The sequence below is a fragment of the Pituophis catenifer genome, unplaced genomic scaffold, assembly GCF_029215685.1.
Source record: "Pituophis catenifer annectens isolate HBS135680 unplaced genomic scaffold, rPitCat1.0.hap2 SCAF_2, whole genome shotgun sequence".
NCBI classification, from domain to species: Eukaryota; Metazoa; Chordata; class Lepidosauria; order Squamata; family Colubridae; genus Pituophis; species Pituophis catenifer.
The window spans coordinates 31738796-31762656 of NW_027256882.1; the positions used below are offsets into that span (position 1 = coordinate 31738796).

The 23861-nt window shown below is 44.8% G+C and overlaps 2 protein-coding genes across 2 annotated transcripts in view; one reads left to right on the plus strand and one right to left on the minus strand.

The window, feature by feature from the left end:
- The window catches only part of NOTCH4 (notch receptor 4), a 71057-nt gene extending 61571 nt beyond the window's left edge, over window positions 1-9486 (plus strand). The window contains exons 23-26 of the mRNA XM_070936578.1: window positions 5073-5314; window positions 6559-6706; window positions 8122-8219; window positions 8415-9486. Of these exons, the coding sequence (XP_070792679.1) occupies window positions 5073-5314; window positions 6559-6706; window positions 8122-8219; window positions 8415-8762 (836 nt within the window). The 3' untranslated portion in view covers window positions 8763-9486. The remainder of the gene's footprint in view (window positions 1-5072; window positions 5315-6558; window positions 6707-8121; window positions 8220-8414) is intronic.
- Window positions 9487-11277: 1791 nt separating this feature from the next.
- LOC139312067 (vesicle-trafficking protein SEC22b-B-like) lies at window positions 11278-23178 on the minus strand. The gene is made up of 5 exons (XM_070936590.1): window positions 22973-23178; window positions 20886-20995; window positions 17110-17270; window positions 14418-14564; window positions 11278-11761 (listed from the first exon to the last, which is right to left on the minus strand). The coding sequence occupies exons 1-5, from the start codon at window positions 23045-23047 to the stop codon at window positions 11604-11606; spliced, it is 651 nt and encodes a 216-aa protein (XP_070792691.1). The 5' UTR covers window positions 23048-23178; the 3' UTR covers window positions 11278-11603.
- Window positions 23179-23861: the final 683 nt, after the last annotated feature.

Below are 23861 nucleotides of genomic sequence, written 5' to 3' on the forward strand. Positions count from 1 at the left end.
CCCTTCCAAGACCGAGTGGCTGTGGATGCCGGCGTCCCGGTATAGCCAGCTGGTGCCATCTCTGGCTATTGGGGGCGAGTCACTGACCCCCACAGAGGGGGCTCGCAACTTGGGCGTCCTCCTGGACACACGGCTCTCTTTAGAAGAGCATATGATGGCCGTGGCCAGGGGGGCTTTTTATCAGGTTCGCCTGATACGCCAGTTGCGCCCCTTTCTGGATCGGGACTCCTTGTGCACAGTCACTCATGCTTTGGTTACGTCACGCCTGGACTACTGTAACGCTCTCTACATGGGGCTCCCCCTGAGGAGCACCCGGAGGCTCCAGCTGGTGCAGAATGCGGCCACGCGGGTGATTATGGGAGCGACGTGGCGCTCCCACGTAACACCTCTCCTGCGCGAGCTGCATTGGCTCCCGGTGGTCTTCCGGGTGCGCTTTAAGGTGTTGGTTCTCATCTTTAAAGCGCTCCATGGCTTAGGGCCAGGGTATTTGCGAGACCGCCTGCTGCTACCGATAACCTCCCACCGGCCAATACGCTCTCACAGAGAGGGCCTCCTCGGGGTGCCGTCGGTCAGGCAATGTCGGCTGGCGGCCCCCAGGGGGCGAGCCTTCTCTGTGGGGGCACCCGCCCTGTGGAATGAGCTGCCTCCTGGAATACGATTGATCCCGGACCTCCGGACCTTCCGTAAAGCCCTGAAGACGTTTTTATTTCATCAAGCCGGCCTAGCCTAAATAGTTTTTTTAATTGGGATTTTAAATTTTATGGATTTGGGGTTTTAAATTTGGGTAGCCAATGATTTAATTCTTTTAATTATCTTAACTTTTGCATTTGTATGTTTTTTAATTTTGGCTGTTGACCGCCCTGAGTCCCTTCTGGGAGAAGGGCGGTATACAAATTAAATAAATAAATAAATAAATAAAATTGTCAAGGAGAGAAGCAACCTGGAATTAAGGAGAAACTTCCTAACAGCGAGGACAATTAACCAGTGGAATAGTTTGCCTCCAGAACTTGTAGGTACTTCATCACTGAAGGTTTTTAAGAAAAGACTAGACAGCCACCAGTCTAAAATGGCATAGGGCCGTGATGGCAAACCTATGGCACGCGTGCCACAGGTGGCACACGGAGCTATATCGGTGGGCACGCAAGCTCAGCTCTGGCACATGTGTGCACCAGCCAGCTGATTTTTGGGCCTTCTGGGCCCACTGGAAGTCGGCAAACAGGCCATTTCTGGCCTCTGGAGGGCCTCTAGGGAGGGTGGGGAAGGCAATTGTTGCCCTCCCCAGGCTCCTAGAAAGGCTCTGGAGCCTGAGGAGGGAGAAAAACGAGCCTACCAGGTCCGCTGTGCCATCACTTGCCAAAAAGGTTAGCCATCACTGGCATAGGGCCTCTTGCTTGAACAGAAGGTTGGACCAGAAGACCTTCAAGGTCCCTTCCAGCTCTATCCTGATTGATTGATTGATTGATTGATTGACACTGCTCTAACCCCTTTGTGATACATCCAACCTATTGGGCAAACCCAGGGAATTCAGGAACCAAAGGAAGAATTGTGTAACTTGAGTGAATATGCAGTATGCCAAATATTGTGGCAGCTTTTGCTGATGGTGAGGTAACAAGCCAGCATTTTAGCTATGATTTTCATTGTCCTGTTCAGTGGCCAGGGAAGAACGTCGATTTGTTTCCCCTTCCAAAAACCCAAATCGTGCTTACATTTCAATTTTCTTTGTATTTACAACACAGTGTACCGAACAGGGGTAAGGTCCAGGGATGAAATGTAAAATTTGTTATTACCAGTTCTGTGGGCGTGGCTTGGTGGTGGTGGGGGTAATGTGACTGACTGGGTGGGTGTGGCCAACTTTTTTTTTTTTAACTTTTCAAAGCATTTTTTCTGCAAATGCAAAAAAATGCTTTGAAAAGCCTCTGCTGATCAGGAACACAGCTGGGATCGTCAGAGCTTTTTCAAAGCATTTTTTTAACCACCTCTTCCACTGAAGAGGGTGCAGAAAAAAATGCTTTGAAAAGCCTCTGACATCCCAGCTGAGCCGCACGATCATCAGAGGCTTTTTTTTTTTACTTTTAAAAGCATTTTTTCGGCAGAAGAAGTTGTAGAAGAAATGCTTTTAAAAGTTAAAAAAAAAGCTTCTGATGATCATGCGGCTCAGCTGGGCATGGGGGTGGGGGCGCAGGGATTTTTGCTACCGGTTCTCCGAACCACCCGCTGCCATCGCTACCGGATTGGAGAATCCGGTCCGAACCGGGAGCATTTCACCTCTGGTAAGGTCTATAAAACAGGATCACTTAGTTCAATTAGATGAGATCAGATCATATTGTACTTGCCTAGGGGCATTGCATTTGTTTCTTTGTGAGTGTTTAGGATGGGTGGATCTCAGACTGCATTTTGTTGTTTTTGTTGCTGCTGGCAAAGCTCAGGAAATTGGCAGGTGCTGCATTGGATAGTTTTCAATAGCAAATTGCTAAGCATGTATACTTCAAACAGCCAGACTAGCAAATGATTTTGTTCACTTCCTAGACTAAGTAATAATATGATTAGAATTTGACTTAGAGCCACGTGTGAAACAAACTATTGTGGTTTGTAATTAAGGGATTTTGGCTGAGCTTTACATGGAAATACCTTGTTAAAGATACAGGTAGTCCTTGACTTACTACCACAGAATATTGCTATTGCTAAGCAAGGTGTTTGCTAAATGAGTCATGCCCAATTTTACGACATGTTTTGCCTGGTGGTGTTGTTAAACAAATCACTGCGGTTGTTTAAGTGAATCAAGCAGCCGTTAAACGAATCTGGCTTCTCCCCATTGATTTTGCTTGTCGGGATCCTGCTTTCCGCTATTTCTACAGTGACCATATTTTGTTGGAAAAAATAAAGAGCAAACCTGAAAAATGGGCAAATCTAAAAGAGGATCATAAGGATAAAGATAAAAATAATTAAAGGTTTGTATTAATAATTTTGCTTTAAAAAGAAAAATTTTAAGAGCAAAACCAAGAAGTTACGGCAGCACTGAATAAAGTAACTTATGACCATTTTTCATACTTATGACCGTTGCAGCATCCCATGGTCACGTGATCAAAATTTAGACACTTGGCAACTGACTCATATTTATGACACGGTCACAGCATCCTGAGGTCACATGAATACCTTTTGCAAATTTCTGACAAGCAAAGTCAATGGGGAAGCTGGATTCGCTTAAATAACTTTGTTTACTACCTTAACGACGGCACTGATTTGCTTAATAGCTGTGAAAAGAAAGCTCGTAAAATGGGGTGAAACTCACTTAAAAAACATTTCATTTAGCAATGAAAATTTGGGGCTCAAATGTGGTCATAAGTGGAGGACTACCTGTAAGAGACAATTCTTGGGCAAGGGAAGGTATGAGAAATAACAACAACAATTATTATTATTTATTATTATAAATAATTATATTATTAATTAATTAATAATTATTAATAAAATAAGTAATAAAATAAAATATTATTATAATAAATAATTTTTATTTTATTATTATTATTATTATCATCATCATTATTATTATCATTATTATCAATACCTGATACTGATAGGACGCTGGTAACCCGTATTAACCACTAGCACCAGTCAGTGGTATTTGTGATGCGTTTTTGAATGTTCAGTTGATTAAGTTTCATGTTTGGTGAGTAAAAGTTGTTATTATTATTATTATTATTATTATTATTATTATTATTATTATTATTATTATTATTATTGAAAGAGTAAGAATAATATATAAAGTAGCAGAGGGAAAATCAGATATTTGTTGTTATACCCTAACAATAGGATCAAGTTCCTGATCTGGTCTACTTCAAGGGATTGAGATTAGATCAGATCAGATCAATTGAATAGAATAACAGAATTTGAAAGGACTTTGGAGGTCTTCTAGTCCAACCCCCTGCTCAGGCAGGAAACCAGTGGTGGGTTTCTCCTGGTTCGGCCGAGCCGGTAGCAGTGACGATATGATGTCACCGAACTGGTTCTCCCCCCTCCCACCCCCCCCACACCCCCACGTTATTCTTACCTTTTATTTGGTCCCACCCCCAATCTATTGCTGCCTCCTGAGTCCCAGCTGATGACTAGAGGGAAAAAAGCTGTTTAAACTCTTGCCGCAGGGCTTCAAAGGGCCGTCCTACAGCTGATCAGTGTTAAAAGCAAACAAATGAGTCGGGTCGTAAGTGCGAGGACCTTCCAGAAATGACTCTGACCAGCTAGCCACGTCCACCTAGTCACATGACCTCCAAGCCACACCCACAAAATAAGCCACGCCCACAGAACCGGTAGTAAAAAAATTTAGAACCCACCCCTGCAGGAAACCCTATACCATTTCAGACAAATGGTTTTCCAATCTCTTCTTTAAAACTTCCAGTGTTGAAGCAACCAAAGTTCTGGAGGCAAGTCGTTCCGCTGGCTAATTGTTATCACTGTCAGGAAATTTCTCCTTAGTTCTAGGTTGCTTCTCTCCTTGATTAGTTTCCACCCATTGCTTTTTGTCCTGCCCTCAGGTGCTTTGGAGAATAGCTTGACTCCCTCTTCTTTGTGGCAGCTCCCGAGATATTGGAACACTGCTCTCATGTCTCCCCTAGTCCTTCTTTTCATTAAACTAGACATACCCAGTTCCTGCAACCATTCTTCATATGTTTTAGCCGCCAATCCCCTAATCATCTTTGTTGCTCTTCTTTGCACTCTTTCTAGAGTCTCCACAACTTTTTTACATCATGGCGACCAAAACTGAATGCAATATTCCAAGTGTGGCCTTACCAAGGCATTATAAAGTGGTATTAACATTTCATGTGATCTTGATTCTATCCCTCTGTTTATGCAGCGTAGAACTGCATTGGCTTTTTTGGCAGCTGTTGCACACTGCTGGCTCATATTAAGCAATTGTCTACTAGGACTCCAAGATCCCTCTCACAGTTACTGCTATTGAGAAATCAGAATCAGAATGCTCTCTGTCCAAAATCATTCAAAGTTGGCTAAAGATGGCAAACTGAGCTAAAATAGCCAATCCTATTTCATGTATGCTTCATGTATGCTCTTTATGCTTCCAGTTTGTGGCATGACTCCACCAACGTCCTTGGCTTGTTCTTCTGGGTTGAAGGTGGAGAGTTCTTGGACAGACAAGCAAATGGAGAACTTCGGAGAGACCCCTCTTCACTTAGCAGCTCGATACTCTCGTGCAGATGCTGCCCGCAGACTCCTGACAGTTGGAGCTGATGTTAATGCCCGGGACCAATGGGGGCGGACCCCCTTGCATAGTGCGATAGCAGCCGATGCTTTGGGGGTTTTCCAGGTCAGAAAAAGAGAAAATAGGATCAATACAGGGGTGGGCTGCTGTGGGTTCGGGAGAACCTCTAGCTAAGATTCAGTGCAGTTCGGAAAACCCCCCCAAATCCCACTCCTGGCTGGTCCCTCCCAGGAGTCCCCACCGGCCTGTTTTGGATGCAGGTAAGTGTAGGGGGCGTGCGGTGGCTTGGGGAGGGCAAAAAACGGGCCTACTGGAAGTTCGGCCTCCAGAGGGCCTCTGGAGCCTGGGGAGGCCATTTTCACTCTCCTGGAGGCTTGAGGAAAGCATCCAGAGCCCGGGGAGGGCAAAAACGCCTTCCTGCCACCATGGTGCAGGAGGCCGACTAGGCCACGCCCATCATGGCCATGCCCACCCAGCAATCAGGCAGAGAACTCCTTGCTAAAATTTTTGAAGCCCACCTGTAGATTAATATAATATGGAACAGAAAGACATTTGGTCAGGCTTTCCAGATTCTGTTGTTATATATACAGGTAGTCTTTGACTTAACAATCAGTCACTTAACGACTGATTGAAATTGCATTGGAACCCCCAAAAGGGGGGGGAACCAGATTATAAATACCCCCAAAAGGTCCTTATGACCTGGTTCTGAAGTTCCGATGACTTATGACCAGTCCTCATATTTACAACAGCTTCTCCATCATCACCTGATCAAAATTCAAGGGCTTGGTAACTGGCACATATTTATGACAGTTGCAACATGCCAGCTTCTGACAATAACAGAATAACAGAGTTGGAAGGGACCTTGGAGATCTTCTAGTCCAACCCCCTGCTCAAGCAGAAGACTCTATACCGCCGTATAGACCCTAGAGCCTCCCTGAGTCTCTGGAAAACGGCGGCATATAAATCGAAATCGAATCGAACCAATAATATACAAAGTCAATAGGAGAAGCTGGATTTGCTTAACGGCTCCATGATTCACTTAACAACTGCAATGATTCGCTTTAACAAGCGTGGCAAAATGGTCACAAAGTTGGGTATGATTCACTTAACAACCGTCTGACTTAACAATGGAAATTCTGCCCCCCCCCAATTGTGGTCGTAAGTCAAGGACTTCCTGTAAATTGATTTCCCATGTAGAATAAATGCCAAAGTGAATAATTTGCTGAAAATTTCACTGAGAGATTAGCTCCTCATGGGGCAAGGCAGTTTAGCAATAAAACGTCATCCCTCAAATATTGTATTTTGCTCTTTGCACTTACATCTCCTGATGGTGAAATGGCCTCCATCAGATCCTTCTCCGGCAGAGACAGACAGAACTGGATGCTTCGGCAGACGATGGCACCACCCCTCTCATTCTTGCCACACGGCTTGGGGTCGAAAATATGGTGGAAGAGCTGGTGGCCAACCACGCGGACATCCATGCCATAGATAAGAGAGGTGAGGTTCACGGCTCCAAGATGCTGGCTGAGTTATAAGCGGAGGTAGTGGTAATGACAACTCTTCCAGGGAACTGTGGTAGAAAAGACCAAAGGACTGCAATTCTGAGATCTGTCCATTTCTGACAAAGAAAGGGAAATAAACATGGAAGAAGTACCAGAGAAAGGAGGGGGCTATTGATGCCAAACTCACCTTGAAAAATGGCCTGAAAACTGCCTGAAAAATGGCCCGAAAAACAGCCAAAATCCAGGCTGGTTTCAGGCCAGTTTTCCGGCCAAAATCGGCCCAAAAATTGGCCTGAAATCAGCCTGAAATCAGCCTGAAATCAGCTCGAAAAACGGCCTGAAACAGCCTGAAAAACAGTCTGTTTTGGGGCATTTTGGGGTTGTTTTCAGACTGTTTTTCAGGCCAATTTCAGGCCTTTATTGGAGCCGTTTTCAGGCCGTTTTCAGATCTTTTTAAAGGCCATTTTCAGGCTGTTTTTTTGGGCCGTTTTCAGGCTGATTTTTGGCCCAATTTTGGCCGGAAAAACGGCCTGAAAAAGGGCTGAAAAACGGGTGGGGCCAGCCAATGGTCCGATTTGCCAGTTCTCCAACCAGCACAGAATCGTAACAACTGGTTCGGGTGAATCGGTCCAAACCAGCAGCAGCCCACCTCTGGACAGCAGATTGAGAAAGGTCAGTCTGGGGGGGGGGCACCATTTCCCATTATCTACTTATTATACATTAGAATCCAGGGCAGGATTCTAATCTTTCTCAGAATTCCCTAAAGCAGTGGAAGGAAAAATTCAGAGATGGTTTGCCCACCATTATTGTTTGTTTGTTTTATTGTTTTGTTTTATTAAATTTATATACCGCCCTACTCCCGAAGGACTCAGGGTGGTGAACAGGCATAAAATAAAATACATAAATACAAAAGTTAGAAACATAATTTAAACCAAATTAAATAATTTAGCCCAAGACAATTAAAAATCCCAATAATTTAAAACAAATTAAAATTTCAATTTAAAAATTTAAAAGAAAGGGGACAAAATTAAGCCAGGCCGGCTTGCTGGAATAGGAGGGTCTTAAGAGCACGGCGGAAAGTGCAGAGATCCGGGATCCTCCGTATCTCCGGGGGGAGCTCGTTCCAGATAGTGGGTGCCCCCACAGAGAAGGCTCTTATTGAATCAAGTCCAATGTTTATGAAGATTCTCAATCATCCAGGTCACGGTTGTCCCAAAGGTGCTTTTTCAAGAGGGAACTGGACTTTCTGAAGAGCTGAAGAAGTTTCTTGGATGAGAAACATCTTCAAAGAAAAAAAACAGAAAGTCCAGTTGCCTTTTGAAAAAAGCACCTTTGGGTGAATCAAGTTTCCCACCCACCATCCTAGACTCAAATTCTTTCCTTCATGCCTGGATTTCTCCTGTCTCACAGGGAAGAGTGCTCTACATTGGGCTGCAGCAGTCAACAATGTCCGGGCTGCCCTCATTCTGCTCAGAAATGGAGCTGAGAAGGACATTCTAGATAATCAGGTAATGTACATTTGATTTCTTTTGGTGGATCCTTCTCTAGAAGGCTACCAACTCGTGAAGATGCCAAACGGATTCCCCCAAGCACTAGAATATAAAGAAAGTTGCCTTCCCCCTCTTTGTGGCAGCCCCTCAAATACTGGAAAACTGCTATCATGTCACCCCTAATTCTTCTTTGTCCCATTTCACTGTCTGCAGGCCCAAACCCCTCTGTTCCTGGCTGCCCGGGAGGGAAGCTATCAAGTGGCAGGTCTACTTCTGCAACATGGTGCCAAGCAGAACCTCCGGAACCATACGGGTCACCTCCCCAAAGACGTGGCACTTGAGCGTCTGCACCACGATATCCTCTCCCTCCTGGACAGATCCTGCCTTCCTCCTGGGACTGGCCAGCTTTCACCACACAGGCCCCGCCCACAGCCTTCATCCAAATTGCACAGATGGCCGTACCCAAACAAGCCTTCCCAGCTAACTCCCGTTCCAGAGAACGAGGGACCTTTTAAGGATGCTACCCCATCGGAAGAGGCCATGGAGCAGACGGTGGAGTGAATCCTCACCCCCTGCGTGAGGACACTGTGGGTCAGCAATGAATAGGAGCTGGAAGGGAACTCTGGCCAAGGACATAGCTTTCCCCAGTGACATATGCAGGGCAGTGGCTTGGATTGGTGAAATATCCAAGGGCAATGTGGAGAAATGAAGAAATTCCAGCAGTGACCTCAAAAAGCTCCAGATGTTTCTGCTGTCCCATGCGTGATGCAACATGACTTGGATTCCTAATGTCATCTTACAAAATCTGAAGCATATAGAGTAGCTCATCCCACCTTGGTAGATCTTCCCCAGAATATCTTCCAGATGTGTTGGATTTCAACTCTCAGAATTCAGGCCCGTAGTCCTAGCAGCAGGATTTCAGCCCATATATCAAGAAGGAGAATGGAAAAGACACAGCCATTGACTCAAGAGGAAGTCTCTTCAAACTCATTGAGACTTACTAGGTTGTCTTCTTACAGCTGTCTTCAGAGTTGGTCTCTGCAGGGAAGGATGGAATAACCTGGCAATTTAGGCTGCTGAGAATTCTAGAAGTCCAACATATATGGAGGTTGGAAAAAGCAGGCGTGGGATGGAAAAGGATAATCTCAAGCTAGGTTTCATCAAACCTTCTACCCCCACCTTTTTCTGATTCCACTGAAGTGTTTTGCAATTCAGCTCACCTTCCTCTAAGAACGTCTCTAAAGAATGGAATGTTGTTACCGATTATTATACTCATTGTGCAAAAGCCTACAGGCATGAAGTAAAGTTAAAACTTCCCCCAAACTGAATTCAGTTCCTGGTGATTTCATTTGTAGACAAGATTCCTCAGGTGGACGTTTTCACCTTAGGTGGGAATTTTCACCTCTGTTTTCACAGTAATAACTACACCATCTCCCAGTTTGCAAACCAGGATGTCGACCTGACTAGGTGGCTCAGTGGCTAAGACACTGAGCTTGTCAAACAGAAAGGTTGGCAATTCGGTAGTTTGAATCCCTAGTACAGGTCTCCTGCGTAAGCAGGAGGTTGGACTGGATGATCTCCAACATTCCTTCCAACTCTGTTACTGTTACCTGCTTGCAAGCAAACAAGACAGATAGCAAATGCATTTGAGATGTCATATCTGAAATGCATCACTAGACTAGAGGGATTACCAGCAAGAAAAATTAGGTCATACTCCTGCTATATACAGCTTTAGTCAGACCTCAAGCATCCAGTTCTGGAGACCTCATTTAACAAAAGATATTGAGAAGACTGAGGGAGTCCAGTTCTGGGCCACAAACATGGTGGAAGGGAGTGGTAGGTTGCCCCCGGTTTGGACCGGTTTGCAAGAACCGGTAGTAAAACCGGCGGGAGGCCCCGCCCACCACCCCAGATGTCATCATCAGCGATCTGCGCATGCGCAAAAGCTAGCAAAGCGAGCACGCACGCGTGCACAATCCCATTGCGAATCGGTGGTAAAGGTAAGTAGAACCCACCCCTGGTGAAAGGTATGAGGGACAAAACATATCAGGAAAGTTTGGAGGAACTGAATATGTTCAACCTGGGGGACAGGAGGGAAAGGGGTGGGGACATAATGTAAACCTTTAAATATACTAAGGGTGTGAATCAATGGTGAGCTGCCCCCAGTTCGGACCAGTTTGCAAGAACCGGTAGTAAAACCGTTGGGAGGCTCCACCCACCAACCCGGACGTCATCAGGAAGTTTCTGCGTATGTGCAGAGGTGCACGCACATGAGCATAGCAAGCGCAGTCCCACTGCAAACCAGTAGTAAAGGTAAGTAGTACCCACCCCTTATTCACCCCTGTGAATAAGGCTCTAGAACAGGGGTCTCCAACCTTGACAACTTTAAGACTTGTGGACTAACTCCCAGAATTCCTCAGCCAGCAAGTCTTAAAGTTGCCAAGGTTAGAGACCCCTGTTCTAGAAGGTAGTATTTTCAATATTAACCCATAAATCAAGAAGACGGGGGCATGACCTCAAACTGACAGGAGGGAAGTTCAAAAGTAATGTTAGAAAGTATAACTTCACAGAAAGAATAGTGGAAGCTTGGAACTAACTTCCAGCGGAGGTAGTGGGTCGATCATCAGTAACTGAGTTTAAACGTGCTTGGGATAAACACATGTCTTACCATCCGAAAAAATACAATCATAAAAACGAAAATAAAAATAAGTAAAATATTTTTTAAAAAATCAATTAAAAACAATAAGCTAAAAAGGAAACAAAAACAAACTCAAAGTGTTACCCTGTGGTAAGATGGGCAGCCATCTTACCACAGGGTACCTCTTTGATAAATTTAATACATAAAATTTAATATTTAATCTAATAAATAAAAATAATATATAAATAAAAAGGCAGGCTCAATGAACCACTAGGTCTTTTTCCTGCCGTCAGTGTTTCTAGGTTTCGATGTTTCCCTGTGGAGATATTGGGGGGATTCAGGGAGGGAAATGTCATATCCAGTTCTAGGGTTGTAAGGCTCAGCTTGCTGATAGCAACACAGACTGGGAGACTTGTAGTATGTTAAAAAAACACACACAAAAACTACAGATTTATTGCGGTAGGACCCTATGACACTAGCAACCTGCTAGCAGTTGACAATGCTGTAAGGGCTTTGTTGAAAGAAAAGCTGAGCTATGGAAAGTTACAAATCTCTCCTCGCTTTTCCCCCATTATAAATAATCATTAAGTCCACTCGGCATCTTGCAGCTGCCGTTCTAAGACCAACCATGCAAATGGGGATGATGCCAAAAACAGGAACATCGTCCCGAGTGGCAAACTTTGCGGTATTTCCATGTTTCTCCTCACTCAAAGGAAAAGCCCAAGTCACACGGGGCCTTGGAAACAAGAGGGAGAGAGATTGGGTCACACCAGCCACCAGAAGCGGACGTAGAGTAGAAGCACCATGAAGATGAGGCCGGTGGCGGCAGCTTTGGCATAAGCAGAGCGGCTGTTGAGGAGCTTGGCATCCTGGCGGTATTTCTTGGAGAGGGTTGACAGGTTGCTGGCTTTGGAGTCCAGAACTGAAGAAGGAGAGAAGGCAAAGTATACACAATGGCCTCAGTTGTCTTTCTATTCAGCTTTGCCAGGAAAAGCTGCTGTGGGGGTTTCCCACTTCTGGGGGGGTGGGAGGAGAAGGAGTAGAGCAAGGCTCAGAAAGGGGGCTGTTCAAGAGCAGAATCAGCCATTTTGAATGGCCTCCCCAGACAGATTAAAAGCTAAAGGTAAAGGTTCCCCTCGCACATATGTGCTAGTCGTTACCAACTCTAGGGGGGCAGTGCTCATCTCCGTTTCAAAGCCGAAGAGCCAGCACTGTCCGAAGACTTCTCCATGGTCATGTGGCCGGCATGACTCAATGCCAAAGGCGCACGGAACGCTGTTACCTTCCCCCCAAAGGTGGTCCCTATTTTTCTACTTGCATTTTTTACATGCTTTTGAACTGCTAGGTTGGCAGAAGCTGGGACAAGTAATTGGAGCTCACCCCATTACGCGGCACTAGGGATTCGAATAGCTGAACTGCCAACCAGACAGATTAGATGGCCTCTTTTCTATAGTAATTTTATTCAAAATGACAATTAAATGACAATTAAAAAGATAAAAACTATGGGCAGTCCTCGACTTTTACAACACTTCATTTAGTGACCAAAGTTACAACGGCACTGAAAACAGTGACGTATGGCCGTTTTTCACACTTATAACCATTGTAGCGCCCCCATATGGTCAAATGATCGAAATTTGGACGCTTGGCAACTGGTTCGTATTTACTTAACGACTGTTACTAACTTAACAAATGCAACAATTTACATTTACAACTGCGGCAGGAAAAGTCCTAAAATAGGGCAAAACTCACTTAAAACGTTTCACTTAGCAAGATAAATTTTGGGCTCAATTGTTGTCGTAACTCGAGGACTACCTGTACAAACTAATATATATACATATATATATACACACACACACACACACACACACACACACACACACACACACACACACATATATATATATATATATATATATATATATATATATATATATATATATATATATATATATATTCGTAAGTTCAAATGTATAATCCTTTTGTAGTCAGGGCTTTTTCTTACGTAGCTCAAGATGTTTGTATAGCCATAGTGGGGTGATATCTCAAATCACCACTTTCAGGCTTTATCAGACATTTTGTGTTGTCTGTGGTGAGACTTAAGGGAGACTGGGATAGTACTATTTCTGTCTTATGAGACTTCATCGGCCAGCCACACCCTTATTTTATGACTCCTCCCTGTAAAGGTCAAATATTTATTCTTATTTTGTTCTTTTAATTCATAAGTTCAAATGTATAATCCTTTTGTAGTCAGGGTTTTTTCTTACGTAGCTCAAGATGTTTGTATAGCCATAGTGGGGTGATATCTCAAATCATCACTTTCAGGCTTTATCAGACATTTTGTGTTGTCTGATATGTGTGTGTGTATAAAAGATTTAAAAGAATAGTCAGTGCAGTAAAGAAAAAGTAGAAAAGAAAAAAAAAAGAATATATAGATAGTACTTGACTTACAACATCCATTAGTTTAGTGACCAAAGTTACAACAGCACTGAAGTGACATGATTGTTTTTCACATTAATGACCGTTGCAGCCTCCCAGTAGTCACATGATCAAAATTCCAAGAGTTGGCCACTGGTTCATATTTATGACCATTGCAGTCTCCTGAGGTCATGTGATCCCCTTTTGTGACTTTCTAACAAGCAAAGCCAATGGCAAAGCCAGATTCGCTTAACATCTGTGTCACTAACTTAACTCTACTGATTCACTTCACAGCTGTGTCAAGAAAGGTTGTACAATGGGGTAAACTCTCTTAACAACTGTCTTGCTTAGCAACAAAAATTTGGGGCTCAATTGTGGTCGTAAGCAGGGGTGGGCTGTTGGGGGTTCACAGAGGTTCGGGAGAACCTCTAGCTAAGATTCTGTGTAGGTCGGAGAACCCCCAAATCCCACTCCTGGCTGGCCCTACCCAGCCCGCCCCGCCCCTCCCAGGAGTCCCCATGCGGTCCATTTTGGATGCAGGTAAGTGCAGGGCACGCATACAGGCTTAGGGAGGGCGATAAACGGGCCTACCGGGACTTTGGGAACGGGCCCATTTCCAGCCTCCGGAGCCTGGGGAGGCCATTTTCGCCCTCCCAGAGGCTCGAAAAAAAGCCTCCGGAGCCCATAGAGGGCAAAAACGCACCCCTGCCCCGCCGTGGTGCAGGAGGCCGACTAGGCCGCACCCACCATGGCCATGCCCACCCAGCAACTGGGCAGAGAACCCCTTGCTAAAATTTTTGAAGCTCACTCCTGGTCATAAGTCAAGGACATCTTTAGTAAAGAAAAAGGAAATATATAAAGAAGTGACTTCCTAAAACAGGATGATCGCTGCAGGAATAGGGTTTCTGCTCTGAATTGTGAAAGAACTTGGAAAAGTGTAAAGAGACTTTGCAAGACATCTTGGCCACCCTCCATTTACCATAAAAGCCACAATACAGGTAGTCCTCAACATACAACCATAACTGAGTTTGTAATTATAGTTGTGGTTTTAAGTTGAGGTACCCACGTGATCGAAAATAATTTTCTGGCCTTTTCTGCAGCAATTGTTAGGTAAATGCAGAGATGGCTAAGCAAACCCATTCATGTAGGTCTCCATCCTGTACCTGATAAGGTCTCCCCTCTTTGGAGGACTTCTTCAATGTTGGTCACCATGATCTTCTGAACGTCCTGGAGCTCCGTATTGATGCTGCTTAGATGGCGTTTTGACCAAGTGTCTAGGTAGGTTTTCTTCAGCTTCTGGATGTAAATGTCTAATAAGGAAAAATAAGACAAGCCACATCTTTGCATTGCAAGTATTTTGTTCCATCTACATCAGCCTTCTACAACCTGGTACTCCAAACCTTTCCCAACTCACCATGGCACATGAGATTCCTTACTCAGCCGTGATCCAACTTTTGCATTCCTCTCACCACAAAGAGCAATGGTTCTCATTTTATTTGTTAGACTTTTAAACTATGTTCAATATTTCAATTGTAAGATCAGATAATTAATATCAATGTAATGAATGCTGTTGTAAATCTTGATGATTATTGCATCAAGATTTTTGTACTCAGATGATACACTGCTTAAGGGAAGATGGAATGTTTATATTAAAAAATAAAAATTAATAATAAAAAAAAATGACAGCCCAGGTGGTGAAAAAACCTGGGAAGAAGCATTACAGAACATTTAAAGAAATCTTCAATAAAAATCAGGGTGCAAAGTTGCAGATTCCAAGTTTCTATATTCCTTCCAAATGAGCCTTTAAGATCCCTGTCTGAAATAATGTGCATAGCTCTTCCTTCCTTGTTCTTATCCGACTGCCTGGAGTTTGGCACGACCTGCATTTATGGCGGAGGTCTGGATTTCAACTCCCAGAATCCTCCCAAGCAGCATAGCCAGCCATAGGCCGCTTTGAGTACCTTGGCAAGATCTCAACATAGTGGGCAAAATCTGTGTTTAGATACCAATGGCGTTGCGTTTCCGTTGAATGTCCCACTGAAATCAATGGGCAAATGACAATATCGATCCCAATGATTGCAAGGGAAACACAGTGCAAGCAACTTGGTCTGGCCCAGTGGTGAAATCTGAACCGGTTTGCGCGCATGCAGATTCACACCAAATGCAAGCTTTTCACGCATGCGCAGTATATAAGTTTGGGAACCCCTGCTCTACAGACTCTTCACACTGTTTCCCTGTTCTTCTGCCCTGCCAACAACTGGAATTCAGAAACAAAAATATACAGGAAAGACTTGTCACAAATTATTCTGGGCCTAGAGCACAACTACCACACTAGATGGCAGTGTTATTTTATTTTTTAAAAAGAGAAACAGGCAGATGATTGTGGCAGATAAAATTTTGCACTCCGTGGAGGAAGGAAGGAGAAATGTTCAACACAGTGTTTCTCAATCTTGGTAACTTTAAGACATGTCTCTGGCAATGAATCCCATCATAAAGAGGTTTGCCAACGTGGCCACTCTGGGCACCAGGGTATCTATCCCCATCCTAAAGGTCTGGCTGAGGAATTCTGTGAGTTGAAGTTGGCACATCTTAAATTACCAGATTGAGAAATTCTGATCCAACACAGTGAAATTTTGAGGATTGAGGACAGATCATCTCTTTGAGGCTGCCCAGGTCAAGAAGCAGACATGGGAAGAATTCTAGGAACGCTCTTTACAAGGTAGTCCTTGACTTATAATCACTATTGAGCCCAAAATTCGCTAAGTGAAACATTTGTGCAGTGAACACTGCCCCATTTTACGACATTTCTTGCCACAGTTGTTAACCGAATCATTGCAGTAAAGTTAGTAACACGGTTGTTAAATGAATCTGGCTTCCCCATTAACTCTGCTAGTCAGAAGGTCGAAAAAATTAATCACACGACCCAAGGATACTGCAACCTTCATAAACATGAGCCAGTTGTCAAGCGTCTGAATTTTGACTATAAGGATGCTGCAATGGTTGTATGTATGAAAAACAGTCGTAAGTCACTTTTTTCAGTGCTGTCACTAAATGAAAGGTTGCAAGTTGAGGACTATCTGTATTGCAGAAAAGTAGAACATCAGGACCATGAAAATTCATGCCATTCCTTCCCTGCTCCCATTTACATACAAGAAAATCAAGGCAGGATCATTTTGAGCCTTCAGATGACTTTTAAGGATGTGTTGTGGCCCCCCAAGTGGCCAGCAGAACTGGCAGCAGATTCGGACAGTAAGTAGGTTGGGGTGGAACATGGGCCAGTCCGGGGAAGGCTCTGATGAAGGCAGAGATGGGGCCAGGGCCATGCCAGTTATCAGCTGCCTTCAGAGTCAGACATCAGTGAGGCATTCAAACAGCTGGAGCCTGTTCCCAGTGAGCGCATGCACAGAGTTGCCAGACGAAGAGAACAGCTAAAGAACAAGGGTCGACTTGGGAGTAAGGCCACAGGTGGACGATGAATGGCCCCTCCCGGAGGGAATAAAAGAGGAGTGAAAGGGGAGGGGAGTTTGCAGGAGACAATTAGTTTGCTTAATTGGTTCGTGACTCTCCGTGACTCCTTGACAAGTTTTGAAGATATCGGCCTGGCAGTTCCCTAAACCAGATAAGGTCTGTAACTGTAAATTCATCCTTGAAAGACTTAGCTGGATGTGAATAAGAAGAATTTACAGTAAATTAATAAAAAGGGTTTTTTGTCGGGATGAGGAGTCTGATTCGTGGTTTGGGGAAGCCTAGGTCAGAACAGGATGGGGACAGATAACTTGAGGCCCAGGGATGCCATGTTGCAGACCTCTTTATCGTGGGATTCCTTGTCAGAAATCTATTCACCTTTACACCTACCAAACTCAATGAAGGCGTAAGGCCGGGACACCGATGAGATTTTCTTCCCGTAAAGTTCCCAGAATTCCGTTTGCAGCTCCTCCAGAAAGGCGAAGGCCAACTTCTTTGAATAGTTAGCTTCACAGAGTGTCAGGTAACAAATCCCCTGGCTGATCAGGTAACTGTAGGGAAAAATGCAGCAGACATTAAGGGAAACGAGAAGAAGATTTGAGAAGTAAATCTGCATGTAGGTTTGGAAACAGTAGAGATTCTCAATCTTGCCCCAAAGTTGCTTTTCCAAAAGGCAACTGGACTTTTGGGTTGTTTTTTTCCCCCTTGAAAACGTTTCACTTCTCATTCAAGAAGCTTCTTCAGTTGTCCGAAGAACTGAAGATGATTTTTGGATGACAAGCAAAATGTTTTCAAGGAAAAAAAGGCAAGGAAGTCTAGTTGCCTTTTGGAAAAGCACCTTTGGGATAATTGAATTTACAAGAATTCATATCAGCTTCCCTGTGGACATGCTGTACACATCTGTAAATTATTCGTGAGTGCATCACCATATCTCAGGGTATGTCATATTTCTCATTATGGACGTCCCATTGCTTTTGGACAAGCACGATTGTGTCACACATCATTATGTCACACACACATCTGGAGCGTTTAGTTTGATGGTAGCAAACACCCATATAAGGGATGCGGTGGCTCAGTGGCTAAGACGCTGAGCTTGTCGATCGAAAGATCGGCAGTTCAACGGTTCGAATCCCTAGTGCTGTGTAACAGGGTGAGCTCCCATTACTTGTCCCAGCTTCTGCCAACCTAGCAGTTCGAAAGCACGTAAAAAATGCAAGTAGAAAAATAGGAGCCATCTTTGGTGGGAAGGTAACAGCGTTCCATGCGCCTTTGGCGTTTAGTCATGCCGGCCACATGACTACGGAGACATCTTCGGACAGCGCTGGCTCTTCGGCTTTGAAACGGAGATGAGCACCACCCCCTAAAGTCGGGAATGACTAGCACATATGTGTGAGGGGAACCTTTACCTTTTCCTTTAGCAAACACCCATGGTGATGTCTGCATCTCCTACATTTCTTGGTTTAAATATCCCTTTACAAAATTTGGCAGCAAATTTGTCAGACGGTCATAAAAGCAGGTGTTCTCATCCATCATAAAGTACGAAGCCGAAAGACTTGATTGTCTAAGTTAGTTTAACCATTTTTACTTTTTTAAATAAAACTCCCAAGTATTTTTGTCTCCTGCCACAAAAGCATACAAGTGATATTAAATTGTCATAAATATGTACTTTAAAACCTTGGAAAATGAAGGAAGTCTTTTCTGATTGTGCATGGCAGGCCTCTGGGATGAAAATACCACACAGTGCTACACACTGATAATGCCCCTTTGTATAAAAAATTAGCTTACTGTCATCCCTGCATCCCTCCATTTATTTTTATTCCACCTTTTTTTTATAACTCAAAGCAGTGAAGATTTCTAATACTCCTTCCACCTCCTATTTTCTCCACAACAACTTTGTGAAGTGGGTGGGGCTGAGAGTCACCCAGCCGGCTTTCACGCCTAAGGGACTAGAAACCTAGTGCCTTAACTATTTTTTTTTTTAATTTGATTTATATGCCGCCCTTCTCCGGAGACTCAGGGCGGCTTACAATGCGTTAAGCAATAGCCTTCATACTTTTGTATATTTATACAAAGTCAGCTTATTGCCCCCACAAACTGGGTCCTCATTTCACCTACCTTTGAAAGGATGGAAGGCTGAGTCAACCTTGAGCCTGGTAAGATTCGAACCTGCAGAAATTGCAGGCAGCTGTGTTAATAACAGGGTGCATTAAACCACTGTACTACCAAGGCTCTTTTAAACCAAACTATTAAACCAAACTACCCCTTCCATCCATTTTACACACCGCTGCCCTCCATTGACCCTCAGTGCTTTATACTAAATCAGTTAAGAACCATCCAAGAAAATATTTGGGATGAATAAACTTAAATGGGTGAATCTGTTGTTTCTTTACAATAGATAAAAAACAAGGAGGCTTCAATCAACAAGCTAATTTAGAACCACCCAGGTCATTGAATCATGGATTAATGTTGGATTAATTTCTTGACTTGTGCTAAACTTCAATTTCCCAGTTTAAATAACTATGAATCTATAGCTGGTAGATATTTCATGCCAAGGAGCTGTGTGAATACTGAAGCTGGCCCATATGATGTTCAGTTTAATTAAGATCTGATTTAGTGTGAAAATACAATCACAGTCCCCTAAGTGTTTCATCGCTGTAATTTTTTAAGCTAGATTACAGGGGTAGGCAATTGTGGCTCTTTTACAACCTGTGGACTTCAACTCCCAGAATTCCTGAGACAGCTTGGCTGTTGGGAATTCTGGGAGTTGAAGTCCACAGGTTGTAAAAGAGCCACAATTGCCTACCCCTTAGCTAGAACAACAGTTGCAGGAACTGGGAATGTCTACTCTAGTCTAACAAAGAGAAGGATTAGGAATGACATGACAACAGTCAATATTTAAGGGGTTGCCACAAAGAAGAGGGGACCAACCTATTCTTCAAAGCACCTTAAGGCAGAACAAGAAGCAATGGATGGAAACTTATGAAGGAGAGAACTAACCTAGAACTAAGGGGAAATTTAATGACAGGAAGAACAATTAACCAGTGGAACGCCTTGCCTCCAGAAGTTGTGGGTGTTCCATCACTGGAGGTTTTTAAGAAGAGACTGGATTGTCTGAAATGATATAGGGTCTCCTACTTCAGCAGGGGGTTGGGCTAGAAGACCTCCAAAGTCCCTTCCAACTTTGTTATTCTGTTATAAAGCATTTGACAGGCAAAAGGGCTGACCAGGTTCCAGAAGTTACTAAATATTGGTGTTGAGTTTATAATCCGGTAATGAGTTCCCTCATTTTTAATTTTTTTTTTTTTTTTTTTGATAATTCAAGTCCTAAGGCATTGCAAGAAATTTCAAGCTGACGGAATAGGCGCATTCCTCAGTTGTTTCGCCATGGGATGGGTGCAGTGGTGGGTTGTCCCCGGTTCGGACCGGTTCTATAGAATTGGTAGTAAAACTGGTGGGAGGCTCCGCCCACCAACCCCGACGTCATCAGGATGCTTCTGCGCATGCGCGCGGCCCTGTTGCGAACCAGTAGTAAAGGTAAGTAGACTCCACCCCTGGATAAAGTGGTGGGTTCCTCCCAGTTCCACCAAGCCAGTAGCAGTGACGATATGATGTCACCAAACCGGTTCTGTCCCCCCGCCCCCCCCCTCCGCGTTATTCTTACCTTTTATTTGGCCCCACCCCCAATCTATTGCTGCCTCCTGAATCCCAGCTGATCGGCTAGAAGGAAAAAACTGTTTAAACTCTTGCCGCAGGGCTTCAAAGGGCCACCCTACAGCTGATCAGTGTTAAAAGGCAGTGTGGTGGTAGACCGGTGCCTGCAAAAATAAATGGGTAGATCAGTGCCTGCAAAAATAAATGAGTAGACCGGTGCCTGCAAAAATAAATGGGTAGACCGGTGCCTGCAAAAATAAATGGGTAGACCGGTGCCTGCAAAAATAAATGGGTAGACCAGTACAGCTCTGCAAGCAGTTAAAAGCCTGGTAGACCAGTACCTCTGCTAAATCCTAAATAATTGTTACATGACCATCAAGCCACACCCACAAAATAAGCCACACCCACAGAACCGGTAGTAAAACATTTTAGAACCCAGCCCTGCCTGGATGGGGGGCATATAAATTTAATCAATACGTTTCTTCTCCACCTCACTATGAATCGGAAAAACTTACTGAAAAGTCATCGTTCCAGCCTGCAGAGAACATCGATTTGGCGAATGAGCCCCAAGTTTTCGGAAAAGCTGTTTGGCTTGATTGTGATATTCTTGGAAGTTCCGATTTGACTTCAGATACATGCGGGAAAAAAGTTCGTCATTCAAAAAGCCAGAGTAGAAATTCTAATCCCTCACAACTTTGAACAGAAGCAGGTCGGAGAATTCTACCATTAATTTCACCTAACCTAAGTGACGGAAGGAAAATTATACACTCTGCTTTTGCAGGGTAGTCCTCGACTTACAAACAGTTCGTTTAGTGACCGTTCGAAGTTACAACGGCACTGAAAAAAGTGACTTATGACTGTTTTTCACCCTTTTACAACCATTGCAGCATCCTCGCAGTCACGTGACCAAAATTCAACTGCTTGGTCATGGGATCCCTTTTTTGTGATCTCCTGACAAGCAAAATCAACGGGGAAGCCAGATTCACTTAACAATCGTGTTGCTAACTTAACTGTAGTGATTCACTTAACTGGAGCAAGAACAATTGTAAAATGGGGCAAAATTCACTTAAGCAATGTCTCACTTAACAACAGATGGGCTCAATTGTGGTCGCACGTTGAAGACTACCTGTATTTTGACGCCCTGGTCGTAAGCCGAGGACTTCCTGCATTTAGCCAGGAAGAGCAAGGCCCTCTTTGCTTGGTCCTAACGTGCCAGGAATAAATAAAATACCTTTTGCTAGTATTCTCCTGTATTCCCACAACTCTGCCTAAGGGAGGGCGAAGGGTAAACCCCCAAATCAGGGATGAAATCCAGCAGGTCCTGACAGGTTCTGGAGAACCGGTAGCGGAAGTTTTGAGTAGTTCGGAGAACTGGCAAATACCACCTCTGGCTGGCCCCAGAGTGGGATGGGAATGGCGATTCAGCAGTTTCCTTCCTCTGGAGTGGGGTGGGAATGGAGATTTGGCAGTATCCTTCCTCTGGAGTGGGGTGGGAATGGAGATTTGGCAGTTTCCTTCCTCTGGAGTGGGGAGGGAATGGAGATTTGGCAGTATCCTTCCTCTGGAGTGGGGTGGGAATGGAGATTTGGCAGTTTCCTTCCTCTGGAGTGGGGAGGGAATGGAGATTTGGCAGTATCCTTCCTCTGGAGTGGGGTGGGAATGGAGATTTGGCAGTATCCTTTCCCCAGGAGTGGGGAGGGAATGGAGATTTGGCAGTTTCCTTCCTCTGGAGTGGGGTGGGAATGGAGATTTGGCAGTTTCCTTCCCCCAGGAGTGGGGAGGGAATGGAGATTTGGCAGTATCCTTCCTCTGGAGTGGGGTGGGAATCAGTGGTGGGTTGCCCCTGGTTCACACCGGTTCTATAGAACCAGTGGTGGGATTCAGCCAGTTCTCACCACTTCGGGAGAACCGGTTGTTAACTTTCTGAGCAGCTTGGCAAAGTGGTTGTTGGAAGAAATCAATAGGGAAGAGAACCGGTTGCTAAATTACTTGAATCCCACCACTGTATAGAACCAGTAGTAAAATTGGGCGGGAGGCTCTGCCCACCTACCCCAACATCATCAAAATGCTTCTACGCACGAGGCCCCGCTGGGAACCGGTAATAAAGGTAAGTAGAACCCACCCCTGGTGGGAATGGAGATTTTGCAGTATCCTTCCCCTGCCACGCCCACAGAACCGATAGGGGAAAATATTTGAATTTCACCCCTGCCCCAAATTAACAGTAACAGAGTTGGAAGGGCCCTTGCCAGCAAATAAAATAGCAGGGAGGAGGAGGGAAGGGGAGGCAGATATCTAAATAAAACCAAGTGCATTGTTTTCCCCAAAGCTCGTAAAGCCGCCTTTACTGGCTTCAGAATGAGCTTTAAAAACCAAATAAAAACCGCGGGAGAAACCCCATCCATTCTTTCCAATTAAAAACTGTCACCTGTCGAATTTCTTTTAAAAACAAGGAGCCTTCTTAAGGAAATCGCAGGTGCGCTCCAGAACAACCGAGGCGGCTGAGCAACTGGGGAAGGAAAGGGGGGGGTATAGAGCCGCATTGGGGGGGTGCAGGACGTCCCTCTTCTCCCCCCATAACTCCCCCACCCCCACTCCCATTTACCTGCTCCGATTCTTGCATGGAGGCAGCCAAAAGCAGCCCGTCTTGGACGCGGCTGATCATGGTAAGCAGAACCATGCTGGCTGGTGGGAGGGGAAAAAAGAGGGCAAGAGGGGAAAAAAGAGGATCTTTAGCCCAGGGCGGGGGGGCGGCAGCGTCCCGGATCCCCCACCCCCCGCCAGCTCCTCTTCCTCGCCTCCGTCCCTCGGTGAAAGTCTTGCAGCCGGGACTTCAGTCTCCCGCTGACGTGGCTGATCCGGCCGGTGAGAGGAGGGGGGGGTGGCTGGGGGAAAAAAAGGCGGAGCGAGACAGGCGAGAAGTTTTACTTTTGCCAAGTTGCCAGGGCGTGTCCGCTACTTGAGTGTGTTTGTGTGTTTGTGTGTGTCGGAAAAGCGGAACCGCAAAAGTTTTTCCCTCCCTCCCTCCCCGATCCTCCCCTCTCCGCTTCGGCCGAAGCGTCTTGGGAGGATGCCGTGGCGGTGAAACGAGAAGTGCGAAAAAAAAATATATACGGCCCTTGGCGCTTTGCGTGATGGAGTGGCATTGCTTTTTTTTTTTTTTTTTTTTTGGTTAATCGCGCGGGGAAGTTTTTCGCGTGGGGCGTGGGGGGGGGAGGCAAGGAGCCGCGATTTATTCGCGCAACATGATGTACGTCGCTTTTTCGCTCGTTAGAACTCGAGCCGGTTTCGCGGTGGAATGAAAGCTTCGGAGTTCAACGTTTAAAACGAGAGAAAAAAAAAGAACGTTCCGATTGTGACGTCACAATCGCACTTGCCGAACGTTCTCTCTGGCCTCCCTCCCCGCAAAGAGAGCAGGCGGAGGGAGAGCCACGTTGTGTTTTTTTAGTTTTATTTAGCTTATTTTGGATTTATATACCGCCCTACTCCCAAAG